The sequence below is a fragment of the Thalassophryne amazonica genome, chromosome 20, assembly GCF_902500255.1.
Source record: "Thalassophryne amazonica chromosome 20, fThaAma1.1, whole genome shotgun sequence".
NCBI classification, from domain to species: Eukaryota; Metazoa; Chordata; class Actinopteri; order Batrachoidiformes; family Batrachoididae; genus Thalassophryne; species Thalassophryne amazonica.
The window spans coordinates 19,161,085-19,172,587 of NC_047122.1; the positions used below are offsets into that span (position 1 = coordinate 19,161,085).

Below are 11,503 nucleotides of genomic sequence, written 5' to 3' on the forward strand. Positions count from 1 at the left end.
CTCATTATTGGCATTTATTTATTTAAACCTACAACAACATCATCAATGGAATGTTTCATATGAAATGAGCTTGATAATAAATCCATTGTCATGTTCAGCGTGTTCTGATTCAGAACATTCCCTTCCTGTAGCGGTGGATCAGCTCTGATACGTCTTCCTTACACACCTTTATCCAGCCGTCCTCCCTCATGTGGTACACTAGAACACAGACACACAAACAGGTCAACACACAATAAACCACAGACAGAAAATACAAAATCAAACAAAACAGAAATAGACGTGAATTAAAAACAGCATTAAGTTCACCAGTAGGACAGAAACCCTCTTTTTTTCACTACTTACAGTCAGTTTTTGTTTAATCATCTTTTATTTGATGTTAAGCTTCTCGAATAAAAACTCAAGATAATTTAAGAACATCTTCTCAGTAAAAATTAAGTCCTTTCAGCTGTTCCCTTGTTTTGCACTCGGGGTCACCACAGCAGATCTGAGGTGGATCTGCATGTTGATTTGGCACAAGCTTTACATCGGATGTCCTTCCTGGCACAACTCCACATTACATAGATTAATGTGGCAGGTGTGGGGTTTGAACACATGAACCCTTGGCCACCACCCCGGCCTAAGAACATCTTTTCAGTAGTTATTGGTTTTCATTACCTCCGCCAAGGAGGTTATGTTGTCGGTCGCGTTTGTTTGTTTGTCTGTCTCTTTGTCAGCAGGGTAACTCTAAAAGTTTTGAACGGATTTTGATGAAATTTTGTGGAGTGGTTGGAAATGACAAGAGGAACAAGTGATTAAATTTTAGTGGTGATCCGGATCACGATGCTAATGTGTTAGCATGTCTATGGCATTTTCAATGTTAAAAGTTAGCATTAAGCAGTTGCAGCCGTCATCACGTTCGGGTGATTTGTTTTCAAATTGTAATATTTCTTAAATTTATTTTTGTTTCTATATTAATAATCTAATGATTACCTCTGCCAAGGAGGTTATGTTGCCGTCGCGTTTGTTTGTTTGTCTGTCTCTTTGTCAGCAGGATAACTCTAAAAGTTTTGAACAGATTTTAATGAAATTTTGTGGAGGGGTTGGAAATGACAAGAGGAACAAGTGATTAAATTTTAGTGGTGATCCCGATCCAGATCCCGATGCTAACGCGTTAGCATGTCTATGGCATTTTCAATGTTAAAAGTTAGCATTAAGCAGTTGCAGCTGTCATCACGTTCGGGTGATTTGTTTTCAAATTGTAGTATTTCTTAAATTTATTTTTGTTGAAATTTTGTGGAGTGGTTGGAAATGACAAGAGGAACAAGTGATTAAATTTTAGTGGTGATCCGGATCCGGATCCCGATGCTAACGTGTTAGCATGTCTATGGCATTTTCAATGTTAAAAGTTAGCATTAAGCAGTTGCAGCTGTCATCACGTTCGGGTGATTTGTTTTCAAATTGTAGTATTTCTTAAATTTATTTTTGTTGAAATTTTGTGGAGTGGTTGGAAATGACAAGAGGAACAAGTGATTAAATTTTAGTGGTGATCCGGATCCGGATCCCGATGTTAACGCGTTAGCATGTCTATGGCATTTTCAATGTTAAAAGTTAGCATTAAGCAGTTGCAGCCGTCATCACGTTCGGGTGATTTGTTTTCAAATTGTAATATTTCTTAAATTTATTTTTGTTTCTATATTAATAATCTGATTACCTCTGCCAAGGAGGTTATGTTGTCGGTCGCGTTTGTTTGTTTGTCTGTCTCTTTGTCAGCAGGGTAACTCTAAAAGTTTTGAACGGATTTTGATGAAATTTTGTGGAGTGGTTGGAAATGACAAGAGGAAAAAGTGATTAAATTTTAGTGGTGATCCGGATCCCGATGCTAATGCGTTAGCATGTCTATGGCATTTTCAATGTTAAAAGTTAGCATTAAGCAGTTGCAGCCGTCATCACGTTCGGGTGAATTGTTTTCAAATTGTAATATTTCTTAAATTTATTTTTGTTTCTATATTAATAATCTAATGATTACCTCTGCCAAGGAGGTTATGTTGTCAGTCGCGTTTGTTTGTTTGTCTGTCTCTTTGTCAGCAGGGTAACTCTAAACGTTTTGAAGTGATTACAAGTGATTACATTTTAGTGGTGATCCGGATCCCGATCCGGATTCCGATGCTAACGTGTTAGCATGTCTATGGCATTTTCAATGTTAAAAATTAGCATTAAGCAGTTGCAGCCGTCATCACGTTCGGGTGATTTGTTTTCAAATTGTAATATTTCTTAAATTTATTTTTGTTTCTATATTAATAATCTAATGATTACCTCTGCCAAGGAGGTTATGTTGTGTGATTGAACAAGTGATTACATTTTAGTGGTGATCCGGATCCCGATGCTAAAAAAGCTTGAAACCTTGTAATTGATTAATTGATTTAATTACAGTAAAAACAGAAATCACATTCAAACAAAATGTGATTTCTGTTTTTAGTGTAATTAAATAAATTAATCAGTTACGAGGTTTCAAGCTTTTTTCTTCTTTTTACCTCCGTCAAGGAGGTTATGTTTTCGGTCAGTTTGTTTGTTTGTTTGTCTATCTGTTTGTCAGCAGGGTAACTCAAAAAGGTTTGAACGGATTTTGATGAAATTTTGTGAAGTGGTTAGAAATGACAAGAGGAACAAGTGATTAAATTGTAGTGGTGATCCGGATCATGATCCGGATCCAGGAATTTTTTAAAGGATTCTTCACCATTGCGGGATAGGGGGAATTTTGACATTCTAGTTTCTAACTCCAGAAAAACAAGGCAGAAAGGCTTGAAAAAAATTAGGGTGTAACATAGTCAAATGTTCTATCAAACAACAAAGTTTGGTGATGATCAGATCCGGATTCCGGATATGGTGATCCGGAATATGCAAAAATATAGGGAAAATAGAAAATGTGTCAGTGTGAGGTGCACAACTAACACCAAATTGTACTGATTCAGTAAGGTGTCATCAGATTTGATGTAGCTTCAAATGTTATGGAGCGAGATCCAGAAGAAAACCGCCATTACCGAAAAATCGTTTTTATACAATAACTCATAAAAGTGATTCGAAGTTCTAGTGGTATGTTTTCATGGTCAAGGATGTTAAATATAAAGGAAAGAAAAGTGTATGTATCATAGTTTTGGTTGAAACACTGAATTGTTGAATAGATCACTGTGCCAAGGAGGGAATCTCTTTAGGGTCAGTGACCCTATGGCCTTGTGTAGAGAAGTGTTTCATAAATGTTAAAAAATTCATATATTTGCAGTTTAGTTGAATAATAAATTGAATTTTGTCTCTTATTTGTTTTGTCTATAAGCACATGCAATAACAATATCAGTGCTCAGATGACAGTAGCTTCTGGTTAAAGGTGCAAGTTGCAATAAACTGTGATGCCAAGCGCTAACGATACATGCTGTCCAGTCACAGCAGATGACATCATTGTTAGACTTTTTTAGGTTCAATGATTCCACGGCGTGTAGATGTTATGGCGTCAGTGACCCCATGGCCTTGGCGGAGGTTTGCACTCTGAGTGCTTCTAGTTAACAGTAGTTTAACTATATACAAAATAACTTCATTGATAAAGTAAAACTGAGTGGATTTGGAAATAAAAGTCTGTATCTAATTCAGTACAGTATTTGATCATTTACACGTTTTTCCATAAACAGGAAAAACTTTCAGTCTGAACCCACAATTTCATGAATGATCTCAAAAATCCTGCAAAGACTCGGCTTCAGGAGAATCTGATAGTTTTGAGGCACCGTGAGAAACGGTCTCAGCTCATACTCACTGTTGACGACCCCACCGGAGTACGCGTCCCGGTGCGTGGCGTGAGTGATGCCCCGACGTCCCAGTTCATACGCCTCCTCCACTGTCATGTCTTCTCGGTAGCCGCTGTCCACCACGCCGTATGCGTAGCTGTTTCCACAGCCGGTGGAGAACATGCGGCCAGACAGACGCGTCCCGTTATCATCCACGTAGTACAGACCAGGACCCTGAACACAACACAGTCTCAGCCACGGATAAGAACCTTTTTGTTGCAGAATAAACACGTTACGAGAACAAACCGTGTAAACTGCTCTTCTAAAATCAGACTGATGTGTAGAAAGCAGCATTTCTGGAATAATTTTCAGAATATTTCTCGATGTACATTCAATGTTTCTTCCCAGACTGATTGCAGAAAATCTATATTTTATAGAACATTTCACTGTGGGCAGCAACAGCTCCCTGTGGTGTGCCATAAAAATACAAACAAACAAACACTACAATTCCTTTATTCAGTTTATTTTCTCAGCACCTTCAAGCAGCTCTCCTGTATCTACAGTGGGGGAAATAAGTATTTATCCCCCTGTCAGTTTTGCAGGTTTTCCCACCTACAAAGAATGAAGAGGTCTGTAATTTTTATCGTAGGTACACTTCAACTGTAGGAGACAGAATCTAAGAAAAATAAAAAATCCGGAAAATGACATTGTATGATTTTTAAATAATTAACTTGCATTTTGTTGCATAAAATAAGTATTTGACCCCCTACTAGCCAGCAAGAATTCTGGCTCACACAGACCTGTTAATTTTTCTTTAAGAAGCCCTCTTATTCTGCACTCTTCACTTGTATTAATTGCACCTGTTTGAACTTGTTACCTGTATAAAAGACACCTGTTCACACACTCAGTCAATCACACTCCAACCTGTCCACCATAGCCACGACCAAAGAGCTGTCTAAGGACACCAGGGACAAAACTAGAGACCTGCACAAGGCTGGGATGGACTACAGGACAACAGGCAAGCAGCTTGGTAGAAGACAACAACTGTTATGATTATTTATTAGAAAGTGGAAGAAACACAAGATGACTGTCAATCACCCTCGGTCTGGGATTCCATGCAAGATCTCACTTTGTGGGGTAAGGATGATTGTGAGAAAGCTCAGAACTACACAGGAGGACCTGGTCAATGACCTGAAGAGAGCTGGGACCACAGTCACAAAGATTACATTAGTAACACATGATGCTGTCATGGTTTAAAATCCTGCAGGGAAGCAAGGTCCCCCTGCTCACGCCAGCACATGTCCAGGCCCGTTTGAAGTTCACCAGTGACCATCTGGATGATCCAGAGGAGGCATGAGAGAAGGTCATGTGGTCAGATGAGACCAGAACAGAGCTTTTTGGAATCAACTCCACTTACCATGTTTAGAGGATGAGGACAACCCCAAGAAAACCATCCCAACCGTGAAGCATGGGGGTGGAAACATCATACTCTGGGGGTGCTCTTCTGCAAAGGGGACAGGGCGACTGCACCGTATTGGAGGGAGGATGGATGGGGTCATGTATTGCGAGATTTTGGCAAACAACCTCCTTCCCTCAGTAAAAGCATTGAAGATGGGTCATGGCTGGGTCTTCCAGCATGACAATGACCCCAAACACACAGCCAGGGCAACTAAGGAGGGGCTCCGTAAGAAGCATTTCAAGGTCCTGGAGTGGCCTGGCCAGTCTCCAGACCTGAACTCAATAGAAAATCTTTGGAGGGAGCTGAAACTCCAAACCTGAAAGATTTGGAAAAGATCTGCATGGAGGTGTGGACCAAAATCCCTGCTGCAGTGTGTGAAAACTTGGTCAAGAACTACAGGAAAAGTCTGACCTCTGTAATGGCAGACAAATGTTTCTGTACCAGTTGTTAAGCTCTGTTTTTGTAGGGGATCAAATACTTATTGTATGCAAAAAAAAAAGAAAAAAAAAAGAAAAAAAAATGCAAATTAATTATTTAAAAATCATACAATGTGATTTTCTGGATTTTTTTCTTAGATTCTGTTTCTCACAGTTGAAGTGTACCTACGATAAAAATTACAGACCTCTTCATTCGTTGTAGGTGGGAAAACCTGCAAAACTGACAGGGGGTGAAATACTTATTTTCCCCACTGTATACTGTGGATGTGCTAAATCAAATCAAATTAAATCAGTTTTATTTATAAAGCGCCAAATCACAACAAACAGTTGCCCCAAGGCGCTTTATATTATAAGGCAAAAGCCATACAATAATTACAGAAAAACCCCAACGGTCAAAACGACCCCCTATGAGCAAGCACTTGGCGACAGTGGGAAGGAAAACTCCCTTTTAACAGGAAGAAACCTCCAGCAGAACCAGGCTCAGGGAGGGGCAGTCTTCTGCTGGGACTGGTTGGGGCTGAGGGAGATAACCAGGAAAAAGACATGCTGTGGAGGGGAGCAGAGATCAATCACTAATGATTAAATGCAGAGTGGTGCATACAGAGCAAAAAGAGAAAGAAACACTCAGTGCATCATGGGAACCCCCCAGCAGTCTAAGTCTATAGCAGCATAACTAAGGGATGGTTCAGGGTCACCTGATCCAGCCCTAACTATAAGCTTTAGCAAAAAGGAAAGTTTTAAGCCTAATCTTAAAAGTAGAGAGGGTGTCTGTCTCCCTGATCTGAATTGGGAGCTGGTTCCACAGGAGAGGAGCCTGAAAGCTGAAGGCTCTGCCTCCCATTCTACTCTTACAAACCCTAGGAACTACAAGTAAGCCTGCAGTCTGACAGCGAAGCGCTCAATTGGGGTGATATGGTACTATGAGGTCCCTAAGATAAGATGGGACCTGATTATTCAAAACCTTATAAGTAAGAAGAAGAATTTTAAATTCTATTCTAGAATTAACAGGGAGCCAATGAAGAGAGGCCAATATGGGTGAAATATGCTCTCTCCTTCTAGTCCCCGTCAGTACTCTAGCTGCAGCATTTTTAATTAACTGAAGGCTTTTCAGGGAACTTTTAGGACAACCTGATAATAATGAATTACAATAGTCCAGCCTAGAGGAAATAAATGCATGAATTAGCTTTTCAGCATCACTCTGAGACAAGACCTTTCTAATTTTAGAGATATTGCGCAAATGCAAAAAAGCAGTCCTACATATTTGCTTAATATGCGCATTGAATGACATATCCTGATCAAAAATGACTCCAAGATTTCTCACAGTATTACTGGAGGTCAGGGCAATGCCATCTAGAGTAAGGATCTGGTTAGACACCTTGTTTCTAAGATTTGTGGGGCCAAGTACAATAACTTCAGTTTTATCTGAATTTAAAAGCAGGAAATTAGAGGTCATCCATGTCTTTATATCTGTAAGGCATTCCTGCAGTTTAACTAATTGGTGTGTGTCCTCTGGCTTCAAGGATAGATAAAGCTGGGTATCATCTGTGTAACAATGAAAATTTAAGCAATGCCGTCTAATAATACTGCCTAAGGGAAGCATGTATAAAGTGAATAAAATTGGTCCTAGCACAGAACCTTGTGGAACTCCATAATTAACCTTAGTCCGTGATGAAGACTCCCCATTTACATGAACAAATTGTAATCTATTAGATAAATATGATTCAAACCACCGCAGCGCAGTGCCTTAAATACCTATGGCATGCTCTAATCTCTGTAATAAAATTTTATGGTCAACAGTATCAAAAGCAGCACTGAGGTCTAACAGGATGAGCACAGAGATGAGTCCACTGTCTGAGGCCATAAGATGATCATTTGTAACCTTCACTAATGCTGTTTCTGTACTATGATGAATTCTGAAACCTGACTGAAACTCTTCAAATAGACCATTCCTCTGCAGATGATCAGTTAGCTGTTTTACAACTACCCTTTCAAGAATTTTTGAGAGAAAAGGAAGGTTGGAGCTTGGCCTATAATTAGTTAAGAAAGCTGGGTCAAGTGATGGCTTTTTAAGTAATGGTTTAATTACTGCCACCATAAAAGCCTGTGGTACATAGCCAACTAATAAAGATAGATTGATCATATTTAAGATCGAAGCATTAATTAATGGTAGGGCTTCCTTGAGCAGCCTGGTAGGAATGGGGTCTAATGGACATGTTGATGGTTTGGAGGAAGTGACTAATGAAAATAACTCAGACAATTGGAGAGAAAGAGTCTAACCAAATACCAGCATTACTGAAAGCAGCTGAACATAAAGATATGTCTTTGGGATGGTTATGAATATTTTTTTCTCTAATAGTTAAAATTTTATTAGCAAACAAAGTCATGAAGTCATTACTAGTTAAAGTTAAAGGAATACTCGGCTCAATAGAGCTCTGACTCTTTGTCAGCCTGGCTACAGTGCTGAAAAGAAACCTGGGGTTGTTCTTATTTTCTTCAATTAGTGATGAATAGTAAGATGTCCTAGCTTTACGGAGGGCTTTTTTATAGAGCAAGAGACTCTGTTTCCAGGCTAAATGAAGATCTTCTAAATAAGTGAGATGCCATTTCCTCTCCAGCTTACGGGTTATCTGCTTTAAACTGCGAGTTTGTGGGTTATACCACGGAGTCAGGCACTTATGATTTAAGGCTCTCTTTTTCAGAGGAGCTACAGCATCCACAGTTGTGCTCAGTGAGGATGTAAAACTATTGACGAGATAATCTATCTCACTCACAGAGTTTAGGTAGCTACTCTGCACTGTGTTGGTATATGGCATTGAAGAACATAACAAAGAAGGAATCATATCCTTAAACCTAGTTACAGTGCTTTCAGAAAGACTTCTACTGTAATGAAATTTATTCCCCACTGCTGGGTAGTCCGTCGGGGCATCAGCAGTGTCTTTAGGGCACAACCTCGTTCACCTGTTCGCACCTGTTTGTCCCATCCACAGATCATACTGCCGATAGACAGACCCATGCCTCTGTAGCCCAGCATCATGTTGGACAGCAGTTTGGATGCAGCAGACACAGAAATCCTCTGGTTGTTCCTCAGCCTGTACAGCCTGCAGATAAAAAACAAACAAACAACAACTCAAGCAATTGATCAATCAATCAATCAATCATTGTCTGTACTCAATGTGTCAACCATGAACTTCATATAATACGCAATGCCTTGTCTGGCAAAGTTCAAGAAAGTGTGAACTAATCCCAGCATCATCATCATCATCATCATCATCATCACAATCAACAAAATTTAATGCCCACTTTATCTCATCACCAATATAATTTAATAATTAAGGCAGAAAAAAATTGAAGTAAAGTTAAAAAATGATCTCCGTCTTGATGCAGGTAACGATATAGAAGTAAATCTGTTAAAGACACTCGGCGCTGACCGACCTGCACTCTTTGGCCAGGAGTCTCTCCCAGTACTGACAGTCAGCTGCGCTGCCCGACATCGTGCCCAGCAGGTACGGGTTGATCTCAATCACCTTGTTGGTATCTTTGGAAGCTGCAAAGATGTAACACCCAACAAGGAGTTAAAAACTGACATTAAAACAGCAGGTGGAAACGTTCAAAACGACATTTTATCCACAACTTGACAAAATTTAGTCATCATTTAAAATTTGGGACGTAATCTTCTTGTAAATTAGCATCTCTGTTGGTTATGCAAATGGAAAATATGTCTTTTTTATTTATAAGAAGATGAGGTATAACATTATGACACAGCACAGGTAATTATAGGTTCACTGATTATATCTTAGTACTAATGAGCAGTAATATACAGCGCCACTTTGCTTTAGCTTCCTTTAATTCCTTGTAGCTTAAGTTTGTTTTTTCATGTCCTGGTGCCTCATTGAGACATTTAATTGACCTTGACCTGATTAAAAATTCAGTTTGGTAGAACAATCTACAATTAATGGTTAATTACTAGGCATGCCAGAGGTCGTGCAGATTGTAATCACTCATCTTCACTTTTGTACAGAATAACTTGAAAATGGATCAGCAGACTTTCAACAGACTTAGTACGAATTTTCCTTATGTGAGCGTCTCCAAATTATTACATTTTGGAATTGCTTGGTCAAAGACCAATGGTAAACTTTACAAACAAATAACCAAAAATCACATTTTCCAGGATATCTCCACAATCAATGTGGCTACAGAAGCAGAAGAGTGATCCAAAGCTTATATGGATCAGCTAATCATTTATCATTACATGGTATATGTGACATCATTATGACATCAACAATATGCCATGAAATGACATCATTACAGTCTGAAAACTTGTATATTTGGCTCACACAGGATATCCATCGCCATGCAGTCTCTTTCCGAATGAAAGCTGGGATTGCTTGTATGTAACAGTCTCTATGAATGGATGGACAGATGCCTGGATGGATGAATAAATGGATGTACGCAGCAAACGTTGTGGTGTTAATTTAACTTTTTCCCTGACTATATTTGATCCTGCTTAAAATAGTGTTAAACCAAATCTGATGGAGTTTCATTCATCCTCCAGCCCTTTACATAACCCTCAGAGGTCCATGGACTCGCCCTCCAATCCAAATCTATGGGTGTTTAATAGCAGTGGCGGCGCCAAGGGGGGGCTTAAGCCCCCCAATAATGAGCCAAGCCCCCCTAGCTCCCCCCAATAATTCTGCCAATAATGTGAATAACGACTGACATATTTGTGGATCTCAACTGCAGTTTTGCGCTGAGAATGTCTCAATATTGCGTAACTGATCAAAGTGATGAATGTGTGTGTTTGGTGATCCATCAATGCTGAATCACCGTTCACAAACAGAATTTTCAGTTTTGCAAATAAACATTTATTTGTAAAAACCCACACAGAAGTTACAAATCAGAAATTTGTGTTTGTGGATCATAAACCACGTGATTCTAAGTGATGTGTGTGCACTGATACCACATTTTAGAGGAGCACGGGTAACTAAAACATATACCTTGGTATTTATAAAGCAAATTACTATATATTGTTCATTTTGAGGACATTTTGTGGAGCCGCTCCAACTTTTACCCCATTTTTTTCCTGGCGCCGCCACTGTTTAATAGTCTGGACCAAATGATTTTCCGCATGTTGCCAGATCTGCGTTATTACCCAAGTAGTTGCCTGCTGAGGCTCTGGAGTCCACGGCCACTATGACTCCGTGTCTGAACTTGAAGGCCAGGGTGGTGGTCCCGTGGTTCAGGTCTATACACACCCCCTCCTCTCGGTTACAGGACTTCAGAAACCCTGACGGCTGAAGAGAAAGCGAACATGAGACGTGCGTAATGGCGCTGCGCACGGAAGAGAAAATAATAGTGATGTTCATATTACAACCAAACATGATCTGACACCAACTCTTGACTGAAAATAAATGCAGAATATGACATTTGATCAACAAATACACGTCACGCGGTGAGAACAAGAGACGCGTAAAATGACAGAAACGCGTCTGACGCGTCCAACTCAGCAGCTTCTGCGCAGGAGATCCAGAATATAAATTTACTGCTCAAACTAATAATGTACTCACATCTGCACCCAGCGGGACAGCAAACTCCTGGATTTTGGTCCCGAAACTGTAGTGGTTTGTTCGGTGGGTCAGTGGCGCTGAGAGGATCCGTCCACGGAGCTCAGAATGAGGCTTAAAACCACTGACTTCAAAAAGAGCCATATCCTCTGTTAAAGCGCACTGACTACAGCCAAAAATATTTTACAAATATGCGAATCAAGTCTTCAAAAATCGTCAAGGCGACCGACGTCTCATCGGGAATAATTTCCTTGTCGGAGAATTCGAAAGTGAAAGTTTTTTAATCGTTTCTACAAC

General features: G+C 39.7%; 1 protein-coding gene across 1 annotated transcript in view; it reads right to left on the reverse strand.

Moving 5' to 3' along the window:
* psmb8a (proteasome 20S subunit beta 8A) overlaps positions 1 to 11,503 on the reverse strand; it is a 32,332-nt gene continuing 20,829 nt past the window's right edge. Inside the window, exons 2-7 of the mRNA XM_034160228.1 lie at positions 11,210 to 11,379; positions 10,795 to 10,936; positions 9,078 to 9,189; positions 8,614 to 8,743; positions 3,779 to 3,983; positions 1 to 198 (exon numbers count right to left, since the gene is read on the reverse strand). Of these exons, the coding sequence (XP_034016119.1) occupies positions 110 to 198; positions 3,779 to 3,983; positions 8,614 to 8,743; positions 9,078 to 9,189; positions 10,795 to 10,936; positions 11,210 to 11,350 (819 nt within the window). The 5' untranslated portion in view covers positions 11,351 to 11,379 and the 3' untranslated portion in view covers positions 1 to 109. The remainder of the gene's footprint in view (positions 199 to 3,778; positions 3,984 to 8,613; positions 8,744 to 9,077; positions 9,190 to 10,794; positions 10,937 to 11,209; positions 11,380 to 11,503) is intronic.